General features: G+C 54.0%; 2 protein-coding genes across 3 annotated transcripts in view; one reads left to right on the top strand and one right to left on the bottom strand.

Annotated features, from left to right (window-relative positions):
* Window positions 1–2,298, top strand: part of ADA (adenosine deaminase) — a 42,228-nt gene extending 39,930 nt beyond the window's left edge. The window contains exons 9-11 of the mRNA XM_009890312.1: window positions 219–286; window positions 791–920; window positions 2,197–2,298. Of these exons, the coding sequence (XP_009888614.1) occupies window positions 219–286; window positions 791–920; window positions 2,197–2,298 (300 nt within the window). The remainder of the gene's footprint in view (window positions 1–218; window positions 287–790; window positions 921–2,196) is intronic.
* Window positions 2,299–5,702: 3,404 nt separating this feature from the next.
* On the bottom strand, window positions 5,703–18,681 carry PKIG (protein kinase (cAMP-dependent, catalytic) inhibitor gamma). Of its 2 annotated transcripts, none has more exons than XM_009889253.1 (3): window positions 18,614–18,681; window positions 7,539–7,714; window positions 5,703–6,637 (listed from the first exon to the last, which is right to left on the bottom strand). In XM_009889253.1, exons 2-3 carry the CDS (start codon window positions 7,687–7,689, stop codon window positions 6,558–6,560), a joined length of 231 nt encoding a protein of 76 aa, XP_009887555.1. In that variant the 5' UTR covers window positions 7,690–7,714; window positions 18,614–18,681; the 3' UTR covers window positions 5,703–6,557. The 2 variants fall into 2 exon arrangements, 1 of the variants encoding a protein (XP_009887555.1); XR_717913.1 differs by lacking the exon at window positions 18,614–18,681 and having other exon boundaries at window positions 5,712–5,990; window positions 6,231–6,637; window positions 7,539–7,689.
* Window positions 18,682–19,211: the final 530 nt, after the last annotated feature.

Genomic DNA, 19,211 nt, shown 5'->3' with positions numbered 1-19,211 from the left:
CCCCCCCGCCCCCCTGCCGCTGTCACGTGGGCCGTGGGCTCTTCGCATCCCTGTGCTGGGATGTGCGCCGGTCCATCGGAGCAGCGCTGAGGGGCAGCAGGGAACAAAGCTCTAACCCTGGATCTGGTTTTACCAGCGTGCTTGGCTATCTGCGTACGCAGCTGTGGTTCGGATCTCCACGGCTGATTCTGGTTTTCGTGTTTAACTCCCCCAAACAGGTCTGCCCTTGGTCCAGTTATCTCACTGGAGCATGTCTGCCGGACTTTGGGAAACACCCAGTAGCACAGTAAGACTTCTTAATTATGTGCAATCTTAACTCAGCAGGATTTTGGTTGATTATAGCTGCTTTATTGTTTACAAGGGAAACACACATCTAACCGCTTAGGGAAAATGTGGTCCGTCCTCACCCTCTGGCACAGAGGGGCCGGCACAGCTGGAGGGATGCGGGGGTCCCTTGGGGGGGCTGTCCTGTCCCCCTTCGCCCCTGCTCTGAGCTGTGGGGCGCGAGGGGCTGCGTGAGGGGCTGCGCGCCGGCCGCTGGCCCCAGTTTGTGGTGAGAGCTGAGGTTGCTGAAGCTGTAGGCGAGAGAAGCCCCGCTCCTCGCTGCGCCGGAGAAGCGGATCAGTGCAGAGCGGTGGTGAGCCGAGCCCAGCGCCGTGTTCGTGTCCAGCAACGCAAGGTGCAGGGGCAGCTGCGTGGTCTTCGCTTTTACTGCACTTTACCCTGAGAAGTGCGTGACCAGTGCCGGGTCCAGCGTTTCAGCCACCGGTTCAACCTGATTTCCTTACAGGTTTAGGAAGGATCGCGCTAACTATTCTATAAACACGGATGACCCCCTCATCTTTAATTCCAACATTAACAAAGATTACAGCATAGTGAAGGACTACATGGGCTTCACTGAAGAGGACTTCAAGAGAGTGGTAAGTCCGTCCTGGGCTGGATGTTCTGCTGATGTCCTGGGTGCAGCCTGGAACAACACGCTGTTTTTCCGTGTAAGCTGAAGAGTTTTCGATGGAAATCAGAAAATCCTGCGCTGACCTTGTAGGCGGGAGGCTGAGGAGGGCTGAGGTGGCCGGGGCGGCTGTGGGGAGGGGGGCTGTGAGGGCAGGGGGGGCTCTGCAGGGGCTGCATCACTTGGGCTGACGGCTTTGAGCTTTACGGGGAACAACTCAGAGTGGAAATTGTCTGCTCAATGAAGGTGCCCATTGCTTTATGTTGTGGGGTTGTTTTTTTTTTTCTTGGATTTGGAATACATGTAGGTTATTTCAAGGTCTGGCCCAAAAGTTAGTAAGATTCAGCAGCTACAAAAGGGCTCGCAGGTTTTGCACATATAACATGAGTACGCAACAACGGAGCTGGAAACAAAGTGACTGCTGGCTTCAGTTTTGGCATACAGTCATTTATGTGTCTTGATTTCATCCTGAAAAGTGGCTTTAGTCATTGATTTTCTCATTACTTACCTGAGACAGAAAGACAGGATAACTGTTGGGAGTTTGGCTTACCTAGTTACCATGCAAACCTCTCCCGGTTTGCACTGGGAGTCACACTCTGCACTTTCCCGTGTGCCTCCAGAGATACTTGCTTGAATTGGGATGTAGAGGATGCGTTTTACGAGAGAGCATCCGTCCTGCGCTCAGCTCTGGCTGCAGGAACAAGTCCCTTTCTCCTACAGACCTGACTCTCTGGGTCTGGAAGGAGAAACAGGGACAGCTCTGGGATCCTGGATCCACAGCTCTGCTGCTGCCAGCTGTCCTCTCCTGCTCTTGCAAAAGCCAGGTTGTTCCTGTGTAATAAAAGAAAGGTCCCTGCACAAGGCGGAGGGGCAGGCTACGTTGCAGAGCCAGGCTGTGTCTGGGCAGCGGCGCATCAGGCTGCCGCCACCGCTCTGCTGGGAGAGGCTCCTGTCCAAGGGGAGCCGGGAGTGTAGGAGCGGGTCTAAAGTGCGTATCTTAAAAACTCTGAAGTATTTAAAGGCCTTTGCTTTGTGCCTGCCTCATTCCTCTTGGAGCTGTTGCTCGTGATGGGCCAGAGCAGTTGCCCTGTAAAATGATGCTGTGGAAATGAATCTCAGAGTGGAAACTTTACATTCTCCCTCTCCTGTTGCTGCTCAGAGCCAGATGTTGGGATGCGCACAACCGCGTGTTCGTGTCTCCTGTGTCTTAACGTCTCCCTTGTGCTCCCCCTCTGCCTCCCCAGAACATCAACGCAGCTCAGTCCAGCTTCTTACCTGAGAAGGAAAAGCAGGAGCTGCTCAATACGCTGTATGAAGCCTACGGGATGGTCCCCAACGCGTCGTGACCCATCCCTGCGAGCCAGCGTGGAGCGGTGGCCCTTCTCCGTGTGTGCTCGACTCTCCTCTGTGCTAGCGGGAGCACTGGGAGAAGGTGCCCAGAGTCGGTCTCTATTACTGGCACCCCTGTGTTAACCCTTACAGTGCTAAGCAGAATCAGGCTATCACATACACCTCTCTCTCACCCCCACAAACTCTCTCCCAAATGAACATCCAGCTTCCTACCTTGCTGTTGTGCAAGCAGAATGAAACTGCCTCCTGGCCTGACTCCCTTCTCCAGCTGCCAGTCTGTCTGTACTGCAAAGGAGAACAGAACCACCTCCCTGTTTGGTTTTTTTTTTAACTCTTCCCCTGCTTTATCTGTCCTGCCTAGCCCTTGTCTGCACTGCAGAAATAACCACCTTTACCTGTGACTGTGGCCTGGGTTAATCTTCACCCTTCCAGGAAAAAGGGGGGTTAGTGCTGACGGGGAATGAGCAGTCACTTCAGAAACAGAGGCTTTATTCTCATCCGTGTGGGGAGGAGGGTTTGGCCACAGCTGTATTTACCCAGGGTTTGTCTTGAACTAACAAGACTGGAACAAGAACAAGCTGGAAGCTGGTGCTCTTGCCCATACACAGGTCTGAAGGGCATTTTTTTAAAAAAAATACTGGTTTTTTTGGCATCCTTTCTTGGATAAGGACTCCCATGTATCAGGCCTCCCGATGTCACTGCTGAAGGGGCATGCACCTTGGGCTCAGGCTCCAGCTGTGCTCACAGCTGGCTATGACCATGCTCACACATGCATAGGAAGTTGGAACGTATTTTTACCATTTTGGGCCAAAATCTGCCTTCTGGGACTTTTCCCAGTTTTGTACTCATCCTGGAGAATTCCTGTGAGCTGCAGTTTGCTCTTCCTCTATCTTTGTTTAGGACTTGGAAAAAACATGATTAATTGCCTCTTTTAACCATTCTGCCCTCTTCCTGGCTTGACATAATCTTTAGGCATTATTAAAACTGAATAAGTAAATTAATAAGCTAGGGCCCAATGTCACATATTGACTCAGGTCCCATCTGAATTGCTTCTTCCACTCAGCCACAACACTGGCTACAAGTCAGATCTTCAGTTTGGTGGAGAATTTATACAAATATATTCACCAAAATTCCCAAGCATTGTAATATTTTTACTTAATATGCAATAGAGCCGTGCATCCAAAGAAGAGACCATCATTTTCTTATGTGAGTGTGTGGTGTGGTTTAGCATCCCAGGTGTCTGCCAAGATGCTTACTCCAAAGATACTGTACCAAAAAGTTGCCTTTGACAAGGGGCCGTGGTCACCATTACCATGGACAGTGTGTCAGACTGGTCCAGTCTCAGCCGGCAGCAGCTGCGTGCTGGGAGTATTTCCAGTCTTTCTGGGCTTCGGTGTTTGTCTTCTGAGTAAAATACTCAGCTCTGAAGTACATGGTGCATATATACACACACATATATATAGCTAGCTAGATGGGTATGAGAGTGAATTTCTTACTTTTGTAAAGCAAACGATAAAGCATCACTTTTAAGAACATGACTGCGGTAAGAACTAGGCTTTTTTGGGTAATTTTTCTCCAAAAATTGTTTCTGAAGAAGAGTTGCTTGTTTGGATTCTGGGCAGTTGATTGTTAATCCCGTTTAATAAAATAACAAATTTATATTAAAAGATAAATCCTCTTGCCTTTCTGTTCAAGGGTGACTGTTAGGAACCTTGCTCCGTGCTCCACAACGTGAGCCATCGTACCCCTGCTAGAGCACGGGGGTTGATTGGTAGGTGTGTGGGGGACTTTGGCAGCCCAATTCCTGCCTTCTCCGGTTGTCAGGAGGGAGCACTTTGGCGGCCGGGGGGACGGTGCCCCTGCCCCTGCTAGACGGGCAAGTTGGATCTATGGATGCAGGATGTTCCAACCTCACGTGTCCTTTTCCCTTCGGTAATCAAAGGGAGGTGCATCACTGCTAGAAGCAGCAGTGCCATCACCGCGTACTCTCAGGTTGGGGTTTTTTTGATGTATCAAAAATAGTTCCCAATTTTTTTCCCCTGTCTCCTGGGTTTTGCACAGTCAGTTGATGCTAAGAGCCAGAAGCGGTGCAGCCTGGACTGCACTGTCAGCTTGGACAGGGGAGCATTTGCTGAAAGACTTTCCGATCATTCAGTGTTTGGTTTGAGTTTTGGGAGGTCCGGCGTGCCCCTATGGTCAACTGCAATGAAGGGCTCAGAGCATCCGTGTGCTCAGCAACTTTGCAAGTCAGGATGTGGCCGGATTAAGCAAGTGCTCTCGGTCTTTCAGCACAATCGGTGACGGCAGCTGAGCCGGCTCTTCCACTCGCGGGGCAACCTGATGCCTCTCGCCTGTCCTCTGAGGGTTGCTGGCCAGCAGGTCCCTAATCGTCTGCCTAAATATAATTCTGGAACAGATATTTTCTGACCGGGGAGACCTAAGATTAGCCCGCATTTGACTGCTGGAGGTCTTGCGCGGTGCACAGTCCCTCCGCACTGCCTTTTGGCTTTCTCTGTGTGTGTCAGCATGAGCCAAAAATACTGTTCAGCGGCAGCGAGGAGAGCTGGAAATGGGGCTTAAAGACCCAACTGCGTGGTCAGCCAAGCCCGGGAGCTACCTGCTGTTTTGCCCCCGAGCACGGGGAAACGGGAGCAGGCTCTTGGCCGCTGGCCGGGCACAGAGCTGCAATGGTATCCCGGCAGCGCCGGCGGCCGAGCTGGTTCGCAGCTGCCAAAACAGCAGGCCGTCGCTTCTCGGAGGCCCCCAGACAATTCTCCCTCTGTCTGGCAGCCTTATTTATGGCCTTGTTTTCCCTGATAAATCTCAAACTCGTAACATTCGGTTCTTCCCTAGGCTGTCAGGGTGATGCTTGTCCTCGTGTCACCAGTGGAGAGTATTTCTCAGGCCAGCCCTGCCTTGTCCCTGCGCCGCACGTCGATCCCAGCCGGGATGTAGCTGCCTCCCGCAGCTCCGGTGGGATCGGCTCTGCCTGGGCTGGGTGAAACGCCAGCGATGTCCTCGCAGCTCTGTGCTGCAGAGGGAAGACGCCTTTTCTGTTGGTGTCTGGGTCGCTCCACCGGGTCCCAAGCCAGCCTTGTGCTTGGCTGCCGGGGTCGTCATGTGGAGTGGGAGCACCCACTCGTGGGAGCATTGCTGCCTGGCAGCAAACCTGGGAAAGTCAGGGCAGACTTTTAGCATTTTCTGTGCCCAACTACATCCGCTTCCACCTGGGTGCTGCAAACCCGTGGGGTTTCACAGACCCAAGCGGCAGGGACTCACCTGTAACACAGCTCCTTATCTCCCGCTGAGGGGAAGCTGCTGTAACCACCCTGCAGCTCAACCAGCAACAAGGCAAAACAGGGGAAGAAGAAACATCCAGGCAGAAAAAAACCACCTTCAGTACTTGAAGGCTGTGTTATTTATTCCAACAGCTTATATAGTTTTATCAAACCATCTTCGACACAAAACACGTCTCCGAAAAGAGAGAATGGTGTGAGATCCTACCAGAGATCATCTCAGCTAACAGCTTGCAAAGTTAAGCCTGAATTTCAACAGTCAAACCAGCAAAATGTTTCTCCCCTCCCCTTAACAATATCTTAAAACAGTAAAACCCGAAGAAAAAGATGCCTGCGGCTGGTGCTGCTGGGTCTGTAGGTGGAGCTCGTCCACACAGAGCTGTGCTTTGGTCCTTTCCTGGTGCTAAGCGACAGCAGCACGGGTGAGCGGTGCTTGACATGAAGGCAGCGGGACTGGCCGGGTCCCTTCCCCACTGCCCACCCTGACGAGGGGCCACATGGACAGTCCAGAGGCCAGGTCAGGTCTAAGATGAAGAGGGTGAGGCTTAGAAAAACCAATAATCTAAATTTCTAATCTATGGAAAAAGAATAAATAATAGTCTAAATTTGCAAAGGAGGAAGGTACCTTGGACAGGAAATTCTGATGTGTCTATTATTACTGAAATCGTTTTTCCCCCAGGGGAAAATTGCAGCTAAGGCATCTTGAGAATGGCTCATGTCACTACAACCAACCACGGCAGTGTTGCTCTAAATCATTAGGGATGGGAGCAGAAGTCTTTTGGAGTTGCCAGTCCTTGCACAGCATCTTGTGGCTCTCTAAACAAAACCGGTTGCAGCAGAGGCATTTGACAGACCACTTGCTGTTCCAGATTGGCTTTTGTCCGCAGATTCAATAGCAAATTCTTGTTTAATGTTCGCAGCAAGGCCCTCCTCCTGCCCATCCCACCCCCTGTTCACTGTCACGGGGAGGGACTGTTTTCTTGCCCCTTTGGTCTTGCTCCAGGGTCGTTCTCAGAAGAAGTGGCATCTCTTTGGCTTTCTGCAGAAGGGAGGATTGGGAAGAAAGCGCGGTTACACTTTGCTGAGGACACGAGCCATCAGTAATTCCTATAGCTGGTTTTATTCAGATTGCCACCTGAAGACCTATGGCTACCTGGTATGGACATGTTGAAAGAGGTACAGTCAGCGTAATGTGTTTTGAAGAGTTTTTATAGCTACAGATTGTAGGCTGGAGGAGTAAAAGAGCAAGGGCTAAAAGGGAGTTTACCCTCTGCAGTGGTGCTGTGCGTTTTGCCACTTGTTAGTGAAATCAGAGTGGCGGGTTTGCTTGTGCTCGGAACAGAGGATTCATGTTTCTTGTAGTCAGCTGGTCGGCATGTATTGAGCAGAGCGACACTGCTGCTGTGTCTGGGCTACAGGGGAAGATTTGGAGGTGGCTGGTGGTGGTTAAAATTATTGCTGCTGTTATTTAAAATACTGTGGAACTATTTGAAGGCTGAATTTTTAAAAAAACAAAACCAACCAACAAAGAAAAAGCAAACCACAATCCGTCCCACACTTGATTTTTAAAAAGCCTAAGGTATACCTGATGTGTAATTTGCCCTGGGAAGGCTCTTGGTCAGTCCATGTCTTGTTTAAGCACCAGTGCTTCTACAAACCAGCCCAGCAAAGGGCCTTGGCTGGAGAGCGCAGGGCTCGCGTCCCTGGAACACTGGGACCATCCCGTTCGCTGCAAGAGCCCCTCGGACCGGGGAATCTCCCACGAGCTGAGTACCCACCCAGCACGAAGGCACTGACAGCAGCGAGGGATGGGATGTTCCTCCTGAGCATCTGTGTGATGCTCCCAGAGACAGCACTGGTCAGCTGCGCTGCCATTCTGTGCCGTGCCCTTCCAGCCTGGGTGCCAGGAGCTGGGCTTACTGGTGTCTGCGGTGGCTCACCTGCTCCTTCAACGGCGAGGTCACCTAGGTCCTCGGTCAGCTTGCGCATGCTGATGGTGGTTGCATCTCGTTGGATGTCGTGGACAGCGTTCCTCCGACCAGCCCGATCGCAGGAAATAAAGTCAGTGTACGTGCTGGACTCTACCTCCATTGCATCTCTATACGCCGGCAAAACGCTGCGGAGAAAACACAGCTGTGAGGTGAAAGATGCTCAGCAAGCCCCGAGTCATGGCTCCCCCCAGGTTAGGTTACTCTGTGGAGTTCAATTACAGCATGAAAAAATAGTCCCTGTAACTCTGCTCCAGTTCCTCTAACAGCGGCTACTGAGATCTCAGATATCAACCCCGTCACGTGCGGCAGCGTGCGGGGTGACCCACCGTGCGGGGTGACCCACCATGTTGGGTGACCCACTCTGTTGGGTGCCCGACCGTGGTGGGTGAGGGCAGGCTGGGGGGAAGGATCCATCCCAGCTGCCTTACTGGCCCTTGTTCTGCCTTCCCACGGCAAAGCAAGGCAGAGGAGGCATTCGCCTCTCCTGAGTCTCCGGCCTTCTCCTTTAGGAGCTGCAAGGTCACTTTCAGCAGCTTTTTCCTACAGAAAAAGCCCTCCTTCCTCCTCAAAATGCCAAGGGAGCTTTGAACAGAGGCCAAATTTGGCTCGCTGCATGGGGGGGATGGGGTGCCGACCCAACCTGAATTTGTAATGGGAAACGGTCAGGGCCCCGATGGATACCTGCTGGAAAGCTCGGGGAGCGGGGGAGTATTTTATAGGTACGGGGCTTTGGATCAGTACCAGCCTCTACTGGTTGTCGGGTGTCACCGAAAAAGCGTTGGGCCGGACTGCTTTGAGATGAGCACTTTAGTGTGTGAAAATCAGCCCTTCTGTGAGCTGTTGGATGCCTTCGCTCCAGGCTTGTGTCTGTGCCAAGCGCGGAGCACGGAGAAAGGCTCGGAGCGGCCCCTCGTCACCAGCGAGCTCCGCTGCGAGCCAGCTCTTAGTTCAGCCTGATGAGCCCCGAAGTTGCTGGTTTTCATTTCAGCTGATGGTTTTGCTTGCCAGCGTTTGTACCGCACGCAGAGTGCAGGGACCTCAGCAGCTCGGGGGACGTACCGCAGGCGTCCTGGCTGCCGGGCACAGAGCTAGCGAGCGCACGCTCCCTCTGCGCTGGAAACCTGGTGCTTTTGGTTCCTGCTCCTGTTTAGTCAGTTGGGCACTCAGTTTGGTTTTCTGCGTGGAAATTAGAGATTAATAGTTGTTTTATCTCCAGTTTTGCCCACTCAAAAATTCCTTTAACGCTGCTGATGGTGTCGACATCAGAAGGAGGTCCTGATTAGAAATGCTTGTGTGTAATGAGAAAAAAATTCATTTTCTTGTCAGTCACTTGCTTTTGTGTCTTTGGGTTAATGTCCCACTGAGGAATTTGCTTAGCTCCTGTACAAATCCCGCTTAATATTGATCTTCCTACCAGGGAAATCTGCTGGCAGACCTCCAGCCTGGGCAGGAATTGCACTCCTCGCTCTGTAATCCCCGATGTTATGGCAGTGGAAAGAAGATGCTGACAAAGATGCAATAGCCAGGATAAAAGAGGTTAAACTCTCCCCTTTCCTGAGACCGAGCAGGGTGCAGTAACCTCAAACCTGCCGAAACCCAGTATGTTTTGGTAGCCCCAGGGACTCCTCTCCTGGTGCTGATGCCAGCTCAGGGAGTGCCGGCACCGGCTCCCTGGTGGGACGTGGGGCTTGGCCCACCCAGACCTCCCAGGAGAACCTGCTTCTCCAAATCCAGCAAATCCTTGCAAACATCCCTCTCCTCCCAGGGTTTGGCATCCATCTAGCTTCTCTTAAATGAGCCCCAGGAAAAGCTGCATCCTTTGCCCCAGGAAGAGATCCCAGCTGCTGTTTTTCCTCATCTTCCCTCCTTCCTTCCCGGGCTTCCCCTTCCCGGCACGAGGCGCCTGCCCTGGCTGCAGCAGGCTGGCTGATCTCAGCGAGCAAAGCGCCTTGTTCCCGGGACAGGACGAGCATCCCTCATTCCCAGACAAGTCCTCCTCGCAGCTCATGGGATCCCAGAGGCTGCTGACCTCCTGTAACTGCCAGACAGATGTCACACAGACGTGTGAGACTTCCCTAAGCGCGGTCCACACAAGCCCAGGTCCATCTCCACATCACTGAGGCCAGTTCAGACCCGATTTGCTCAGGACTCCTCCTGCCCTTGCACCAGGGGCTGGACCACCTGGTTCATAGGACGGACTCCACAAACTGGGGAGCAGGAGCCAGCCAGCCCCTGGGACGCAGCATTTTCCGGGTGTCCCTTGATGTAGCTGCCAAGGGCTGATGTGCTCAGCTGCGGCAGCGCTGGGCCAAGTGACTACACGCCCCATCCCATGGGAAAAGGATGGGATCTTGATTTAAAATAGGGACAGGAACCAAGTGTGCAGAAGCGGGTCCTGCTCGGGGCGGATTTGGGTCCCGGCTGGGCGGCCGGGAGATGGCGCGTGTGATTTATTTATTTTCCATGGCTGGGAGAGTTCCTGCCTTCTGTTCTCCACACGCATAGCTGGAGAGGGGCGGATTTATGAGCAAAGCTTTCAAATTTCAGCAGTTTCTTCAGGATTTTCAAGGCGGGCGGCTCTCAAAAGCCTTGCGGGCTCCAGCCTCTGCCTCCGGGAAGCTGTTGGACCGAGGAGGTGATGGGAGCAGTCACCTCAATTTTTTCATAGAAAAACCTGATTTTTCAACGAGCATTTCCACATTTCCAGGCAGGTGCAAAACATTTCAGTGGGTTTTTAGTCAGTGGAAACATCTTTTAACAGGGAGAAGAAAGGAACCACCTTCCCTCTTGCCCACGTAGTTCAATCTGAAACTGCGTCACCGCGGACAGTCATTTAGTGGTGGCAGAGGGGCACAAAGAGGGGGTGCATCACCCGCCGGCTCCCCACCTTCGGGTTTTCGTACTCTTGTGGGCCGTTGGGAGGGAACGATGCGCCGGCTCTTGCTGGGCGTTGCAGGAATAAGCCCGCAGCACACAAATACCCTGCGCAAGGGTTTCCAGGGCGCTTCAAAGAGGTGATTCAACTTGGCCCCAGAGGGTCATTTCCTGCCTCCCTTCCCTCCGCGCATGGCTGACGGGAACAGAAACAGTCCCTGTGCTCTCGGCGCAGCCTGCCAGCCCGCAGGGATGGGGCAGGGGATGCGTGGCACAGTGACAAATTGGCAGGGGGCTGCGACCTGCTGGGCCGTTGCTCCTTCCTCAAAAGCTTTTCTGTGCTGCTTGGAGGGAGGCTGCGTCCCCCCCACCATGGGGACACGGTGGCCACAAGTGGGAAAGCCCCTCGCAAGCTGCCATAGACAGGAGTCACGTCCCCGGAGCCGCCTCTGCTCCCGTGCCCCCCCCTGAAATAACCTGGCTCTGCCAAACCTGCCCTTTTGGCCTGGGCTTATTTTTCCGTGGTGTCTTGCGAGGACTAAAAAATCTGGAGGGGTAATAGCGTGGGCTTGGCTGGGTTGGACTGGGCCGGCGGTTTTGCTGTGGGAGCGCTGCTGGGCCGGCGGGCAGCTCCCGGGGAAGTCACCCGGCAGCCGACGGAGCAGCAGGTTCTGCTCTGGGGGGGCTGCAGCTAAACCAGCCCTGTGCACATCAGGGTTGAATTTTTACCCATTCAGAAGGCGGATGCTGAGAAATTGCAGGGTTAAATGTTTCTTCTGCCTTTTTGATAGGAGAAAGCGGGGCATTTCTTTTGGGTCGGCTCAATGCCCCTCTCGGTCTCACTGACGAACCGGCGGTTAATTCCCATTTCCCCGCCCCCGCCCCTGCTTCTCCGCAGCACAGATCCCAGGGACAACGAGCAAACAGTTATCGCAAATAATGAGTGTGGCAGACAAATGACCTGGAAACAGCACGGGCAGGTTAAACTCAACCCGGGGCCCTGCGCCTGCAGAGCAAAGACGAGCCCCGCGACCTGAGCCAGCGGCCGGGGTCTAACCCCGAGGGATGGCATGGATGTCACCGTCACACCCAGCCCAGGACTCCGGTTTCAAGGAAACCCTTCAGGCGATATTGCATCTGTCCCTTGTCTAGGTTAAACTGTAAGCTTTTTATGGTTAGGAAGGGCTATTTTTGGACTCTGCCCTGATGCTGGCTATCAGCGGGTCGTGCCGAATTCAGCCTCCTTCCCCTCCGCTGCCCGCCTTGCTGCCTTCTGCTCTGCCTCTCTTACCTCTTGCTTTCCTCAGTATTTTCCTCTCCACCTAACCCACCTTTGCAGCGAGCGCAAAGGGCCTCCAGGTCGGAGAAAGTCCTGTTCGTCTCTGCGTGGCATCCGTGGCACTTTTGGGCATGAGGCAGCTGAGCCCCCTGCTTGGACATCCTCACCCCTGCGGGCAGCCAGCGCAGCACACCCGGGCTGCCGTGAGGAAGGAGGTTCAAAGGATTTCCCTGCTTAACTAAGCCCGAATCATCGCCTCATCCCACCCTGCTGGTCCTTTAGAGACCTCCCTGTCCCTCGGGGGCAAGCAGGAGGAGTTGCTCAGCCTGACGTGCCCCGTGGCTGTCCCCTGGGACATCCAAGGAGGGGAACCCCGCGCTTCAGCCACCTCTGAGGGCAGGGACCGTTGGCACAGTGACAAATTGGCAGGGGGCTGCGACCTGCTGGGCCGTTGCTCCTTCCTCAAAAGCTTTTCTGTGCTGCTTGGAGGGAGGCTGCGTCCCCCCCACCATGGGGACACGGTGGCCACAAGTGGGAAAGCCCCTCGCAAGCTGCCATAGACAGGAGTCACGTCCCCGGAGCCGCCTCTGCTCCCGTGCCCCCCCCTGAAATAACCTGGCTCTGCCAAACCTGCCCTTTTGGCCTGGGCTTATTTTTCCGTGGTGTCTTGCGAGGACTAAAAAATCTGGAGGGGTAATAGCGTGGGCTTGGCTGGGTTGGACTGGGCCGGCGGTTTTGCTGTGGGAGCGCTGCTGGGCCGGCGGGCAGCTCCCGGGGAAGTCACCCGGCAGCCGACGGAGCAGCAGGTTCTGCTCTGGGGGGGCTGCAGCTAAACCAGCCCTGTGCACATCAGGGTTGAATTTTTACCCATTCAGAAGGCGGATGCTGAGAAATTGCAGGGTTAAATGTTTCTTCTGCCTTTTTGATAGGAGAAAGCGGGGCATTTCTTTTGGGTCGGCTCAATGCCCCTCTCGGTCTCACTGACGAACCAGCGGTTAATTCCCATTTCCCCGCCCCCGCCCCTGCTTCTCCGCAGCACAGATCCCAGGGACAACGAGCAAACAGTTATCGCAAATAATGAGTGTGGCAGACAAATGACCTGGAAACAGCACGGGCAGGTTAAACTCAACCCGGGGCCCTGCGCCTGCAGAGCAAAGACGAGCCCCGCGACCTGAGCCAGCGGCCGGGGTCTAACCCCGAGGGATGGCATGGATGTCACCGTCACACCCAGCCCAGGACTCCGGTTTCAAGGAAACCCTTCAGGCGATATTGCATCTGTCCCTTGTCTAGGTTAAACTGTAAGCTTTTTATGGTTAGGAAGGGCTATTTTTGGACTCTGCCCTGATGCTGGCTATCAGCGGGTTGTGCCGAATTCAGCCTCCTTCCCCTCCGCTGCCCGCCTTGCTGCCTTCTGCTCTGCCTCTCTTACCTCTTGCTTTCCTCAGTATTTTCCTCTCCACCTAACCCACCTTTGCAGCGAGCGCAAAGGGCCTCCAGGTCGGAGAAAGTCCTGTTCGTCTCCGCGTGGCATCCGTGGCACTTTTGGGCATGAGGCAGCTGAGCCCCCTGCTTGGACATCCTCACCCCTGCGGGCAGCCAGCGCAGCACACCCGGGCTGCCGTGAGGAAGGAGGTTCAAAGGATTTCCCTGCTTAACTAAGCCCGAATCATCGCCTCATCCCACCCTGCTGGTCCTTTAGAGACCTCCCTGTCCCTCGGGGGCAAGCAGGAGGAGTTGCTCAGCCTGACGTGCCCCGTGGCTGTCCCCTGGGACATCCAAGGAGGGGAACCCCGCGCTTCAGCCACCTCTGAGGGCAGGGACCGGGACGCCGAGGTCCCTGGGGGCAGGAGCCCCGGCAGACTCACGTCCCGGGGTGCTGCTGCCCGGCTGTGGCCCCACGCCAGCCCGTTGCCAGCGGCAGTTGGGACCAACAGCTGCAGGTTCTCGTTGGAGATGGCTCCTCGGTCCCGCAGCCCAGCCGGGGACATGTTCTCCCTCCTGCTTGGTTTCGCACCAGAGGATGTAACGCTCTCTTTTAGCCCTCAAACAAAGCCGCGAAGCCAAGCTAAACGTTGCTGTGGGTTTTGGGGTGAAATTTGAAAGTTCTGCTGGGCAACAGGGGTGTGACCCCTTCTTCTGCTCACACATCGCATCCCACTTCTCTCCCCTTCATTGTCAACCCGCAGAGACCAAGGCATGAAGCGGTACGGTCGCCTTCGAGCTCTCCGCGTTGTGCAGTGCCCCTTGCCCTTTCATTCCAGGGTACAGTGACTATTATTAGCCCTCTCCTGCGGGGGCCGGATCCATAACAACAGCAAAACATACTCAACAGCCCTGCTGGGCTTTTAAAATATTTACAGTGTAAGATGGTTTACTGCGGAGGGGGGCCTGGTAGAGCACAGAGACGGGAGCGCCGGGATTTCTGTGCTCCCTGTGGGTCTGCTGTGAGGTTTCCTGCTGGGACAGTTGCATCCAGCGAGGAGGAAAAAAAATCCCGTAGGGCTGAAGCCAGCACTTGAGGTCAGGGGGTTTCCACCAACTGTCTGACAACTTCCAGCTGGAATTTCAGCAAATTTTCCACTGGCTCTTGTCTGGGAACATGCGTGAGGGGTTGCACATCAAAGAAGGAGGGCTCTGTAGCCGTGTTATCGGGGTTAGAGAGTATTTTTAGACCTGTGCTTGTGCCTTCAAGGCCTCACTATGGCTCATGACCCCCGTGCACTAGAGCTTAGATCCACGGCCAGAAGCTGAGCTAAAGCTGCAGATGTCCTTTTGGGAGCCTGGTCTGGTAGCGACAACATATACAACAAGCAGGATTCGCACCAGGCACAGAGCTCCTCTGCTTTCCTGCTGGGTCTGTGTCCTCCAAAATGTAGCAGTGGTTGGTCTTATCAGCCAGAATTGATGTGCTCCAAACCCCTGAGCCCCAGGTTTCCCAGCTGGGCGAGAAAACATGCAGGACCAGGGCAGCATCCTGATCTACTAGGGCAAGTGCATCCATCTCATGTGCTCAGCAGCTTCTTTCCAGGCATGAATAGCATGGAAAAGCCTCATCACACTTTGGTGCTGAAGAGGTATCAAGGTTGGGCATGGCACGTTGGTATTTTTGGAAGGCTTTTGCTGTGGGATTCCTCATAGTAACTCTGCACCCTCTGGCTGTTACGCTAAATACAATGAATTCAGCCAGCGCAGCCATCACAGCTTCTCCAGCCACTGCAGTTGTTTTGCAGGAACAAAGCTTCTAGGCTTCTCTAGGACTTGGTGGAAAATTATAATTCATATAGGAGGAGAGCAGATACAGCAAGGGGACTGAGCTTCTGTCTCTACCAAGCTCTCCATCCTGGCCTTCAACACGTCCCCAGGAACCCCCACTGCAGTGTCTCTGCTGTCCCAAGGCACGTCCTGCTGCCCCACATCCTCCCGGCCACTGCCTGGCTCCCAGCTGACGTAAGAGATGCTTCAGACGGATTTCAAAACCATGGCCGACCCTCGGCATCAGGGTAGCGTGAGTCCTTATGTGAGCTGCTGATGTCCTGAGGGTAGAGGGGAAGGCTTGGGGAGGAGCAGGGGAGGCGGGAGAGGATTGCTCAGCCCTGCCAGCATCTCGTTAGCATCAGGATGTGTGGGCGACGGCGGGAGGGAGCTGCCTGTCCTTCTGTCCGTCTGTCCACCAGAAAGGCAGCCCGGTGCCCAGCTCTGGCCACGCAGCACTGCCAGCCCGCATCCCTGTGCCCAGAGCAGGCAGCACCCCTCTGCCAGTCCCCACGAGGGTGCTGAGCCCCTGTTCCAAAAATCCTCCGCCTCGAGGGAAATCATGGTTTGCCTTGGCAACCGGGGTTTGATGGAGCTCTCCGTTCCTCCCTCCCCTCAGCACTGAGCCTCAGCGGCAGCTTAAGCCTCTTCTGCAGCTTCTCACTAAGTTGATTAATGGAAATAATTGGTCTCTTCATGCATCTGGAGACAGTTGCCGTGACAGCAGTTGTATTTTTGTTTTGTTCCCAGGTCGAGCTTGTTTTTCACATCCCACAGCTTCGAGGTGCTAATAAATCAGGGCACTTCGGTTCCCCCTCTCGCCTCTGAAAGACGCACATCCCTCCGAGGGATGGGGCTGCAGAGCAGGATGAGGCACACTCGAGCCCAGCCAGCCCTAGGACATGGAAGGCTGGCACCTTTCTCGCCCCCATTCTTCTCCCCCCAAGCCAGGCTCGCAGTGGGTGGATGCGGTGCTCTGACTTCTGGACAGCAAAGGGCAGTGAGCCAGAGCCCTCGAGTTCACCCAGCCTGGCCGTGAGCACCCATCGCCTTGTTAAGCCACCACCCACGGGCCTCTCTGTCCCCTGCAGAGACCCTTTCAAAGCTGTAAAGACTATGAGGGTATGAGTCCCTTCTCCATTATTCTTAATTTCTCCCAACTTCTTATTTAGCTGCTTTTATATGTCAACATGAACAAAACCGGTGACTGTGTGGAAGATCTGCTAATGCCTGAACTTGCAAAGCAGAAGAACCACAGACCAGTTGCTTTAAACCCCTCAGCTGCTGAAGCCCCACAGCTGCTGTTGCAGGCATGTGCCGGGAAGACTCATGTATTGTCCCCCCTTGTGATGTGTGGGCACCCCATCACGCCCGGGCCATGGGGTGGATTCCTTTGCAATGGGGATCCCCTTCAGACTTGGGTTCCCTTTTCTTCCCCAAATCACTCAGGAAGAAAATTCCCTGCTGGATTTCACCTCAAAGGCTGGAAACTCCCCAGCGGTCCCACAGCTTTTTTGATCGCACCGGGGCCCTGACCTCTGAGTGAGCATCACCAAAACAAACCCCACTTGAATTCCTTGCCCAGGGATGCTCAACCCCAGCGCAACCTCCCCAACAGCTTGCAGGCTTCCCTGGGCGAGAAGTCAAATGAGTGCAGAGGAGATGCAGCTGGGGCTATTTTCTAGCACAGCTGCCCTTGTCACATATAAAAGGAAGGTGAAGCCCCAGCAGGTCTTGATGGGATAGCTCTGCTTCTGGAGGGAGGAAAACCTTCCTACAAGGACAGAGGTGAGCAAAGCTGGGTCTTTGTTTTTATGCCTAGCAGGAAAAAGAGTGACTTTGTCCAGCTTTTCTTTGTGATCTGAGGAGTGGAGCTCTGGTGCTGTGTGAAAGCAGTGCTTGCGTGGCTGGGAAGGAGAGCTTAGTTTGGGAGAGGTGTTGTGCCGGCTGTGACTGTGCAGTGTTGGCTGCTGCGAGGTTGAGGAGGCTCTGCTTAGCACGGGGTGCGTGAAGCTGCCTTGGCTCTTGCTCATTCAGGCTTGCACAATCCCGTAGGAACTCACATCCAGCATCCAAAGAGTCCTCCTGACTCGGTGCGGTGGAAGGGGCTGAGCGAGGAGCTGTGAAACCTCCTGAGGTGCGAGAGCCCTGGCAGCTCCCAGTGGGGCCTAAAAATAACCAGGGAACTCTTAAGAGTGTCAGTGCGGAATGAGGCTGATTAGCAAAATCAGGCTTAGCTCTGCTCCCCGGAGCTGACTGCCCTCTCCAGCCACCCCACTGCACGGGTGGAACCACCAGCAGGACTCCAGCCCAGGGCAGGGGCAGGGTCTGCCTGGGGAGATGGGAGCGGGGCAAGATCTGTCTTTGGGAGCCGTGAGGACTGGGTGGCTGGGATGGTGCTATCGGTGCTTTACATACAATAGAAAAGGAAAGTGTAGGAGTTAAAAACAGGCTGGCAGTGAGAGGTGGCTGAGCTAAGCTCTTTCGGGTGGTTCCAGGGTTTCTGTTACCCACTGAAATCAGTAGTCCCTTTGGCTGTGCTGCCCTGCTGGGACCCCTACCTGGACAGAGAAAGCTTTGCTGGCCTGCACGCCCTCTTCTCTGAGTATTTCTGTGATGGATGGAGAGTTTTTGTACGGCTGTGTCAGGCGATAGCAGCTTTTGATCCTCTCTGCAGGCAGCGTAAATCTGTCCGCATAAGTCACCAGGGATATGACATCTAGACACGAGTTGAAGTGGTGCTCGAGACGTGCCTGTAACATTATGCTGGGGATGCTCAGCGATCATTGCGAGTTATAGCCTCAGAAAAGGAAAAGCTTCTAAGGAAATGAATTGCCAACTATTTTATGGTGCACTGAAATGCAGCCAAGGGTAGCAGGATACAGGGTGTCTCTAGCATATGTGGGAAAGATGCCTGACACAAGAGACAAACTGCTCTGAGAGACCTGCGGGATGGATGTCTATGTGCACCAGAGAGTCCTCAGATCCTGTATCACCCACAAACAATGCGGCAGTGGCAGCTCTATGTAAGGGAAAGCTCAGCGCAGGAACAAGAGAAAGCAGCACAATGATGTGAGGACTGAGGAGATGCTCTGAGCGCAGGAGCCATGGGAGTGAAACCACGGAAAGGGCTGTCTGAGCTGGCAGGTCTAACATTTACGCAAGCGCCACAAAAGGTTAAGCTTTGGGGGTTCCCTGGATGCTGCTGGGCTGACTCCACATGCAAAGCAAAACTCGCTTACGCGGATATGTACGGGCAAGAAATGCTCCTGTGCAAAGCAGGCGGGCAGCCCGTGAGCAGGACTTGTTCTCAGTGTCCCTGTTGCTGGCACGGGAGATGCCGTGCAGCACGGCTTGCACTAGGGGCTGACCTTAGAGTGAACGTGCCTTGGTACCAGCACGTGGCTGTGAAGTATGGCAAATACAGCAAGGAAAGCCATTACGACAGAATTGTTGCTATTTTTTTTTTTCCCTCTTAGCAGCTTTTCAGGATCTACTAACTCAGAATACAGAGGGAGTTCGAATGACTCTATGAAATAGGAAGGAAAAAACCCATTCCTGTTTTTAATCACAGGGAGATATTACATAAATTATACGAGTCCATGGTGTGATTCCCTACCTGATTTAGTTGACTTTCCTTTTGGACATGACTTCAAACAAGCTTCAGACGCAGCAGGGCAGCAGCTTCTGGGGAAGGAAAAGAAAATACATGTAAAAAAACCCATTATCTGTGCTTTTGTTGGGAAGCATAGAGCTCAGCTGCTTTTTCCACCGTCTGCAAGTAGGACAGCAAAGGGGACACGGGGTCTGGCAGGGCTCAGCTGAAGCCTGCCTTGGCGAGCATGGAGACACTGACCGAAGGCTGTGGGATGGTGGTGGTCGTGGGGCACCTTCTCAGGAGGGTTTGTGCTAATAGAGATTTGGCCTGTTGTGTCTAAGAGCAAGGGGTGTCCAGCCACGGGCAGAACTTCACAGAGAAGTTCTCTTTGGTTTTGCTTCTCCTTTTGTTAACTTCATGTGGGTGTGCTGAGGAGAACCGAAGCAACTCGTGTCTCCTGACCTGCACCATGGGGGGACCCAGCAGCTGCCTCGAGAGTATAAATGAATATTGGTTTGCAGCTCCACTGCCCTTTAAAGAACTGAAACTTTCACATCAGCTTCTCTGAGGCAAAAGGGGAAGTTTGGTCTGGTACTTTTAGTCGCCTTGCTCGGTCCAT

The sequence above is a fragment of the Charadrius vociferus genome, unplaced genomic scaffold, assembly GCF_000708025.1.
Source record: "Charadrius vociferus isolate BGI_N301 unplaced genomic scaffold, ASM70802v2 scaffold280, whole genome shotgun sequence".
Taxonomy (NCBI): Eukaryota; Metazoa; Chordata; class Aves; order Charadriiformes; family Charadriidae; genus Charadrius; species Charadrius vociferus.
Note: the sequence above shows the minus strand (reverse complement) of the source record. Positions and strands in the feature narration are given on the sequence as shown.

Bases quoted from the DNA above. Each gene is read 5' to 3' on its own strand.
- PKIG (XM_009889253.1), bottom strand. From the start codon at position 7,689: ATGGAGGTAGAGTCCAGCACGTACACTGACTTTATTTCCTGCGATCGG. The intron at 6,638-7,538 runs GTGAGCCACCGC...TCCCTTCTGCAG, and splicing joins CCTCGCCGTTGAAGGAGCAG to AAAGCCAAAGAGATGCCACT.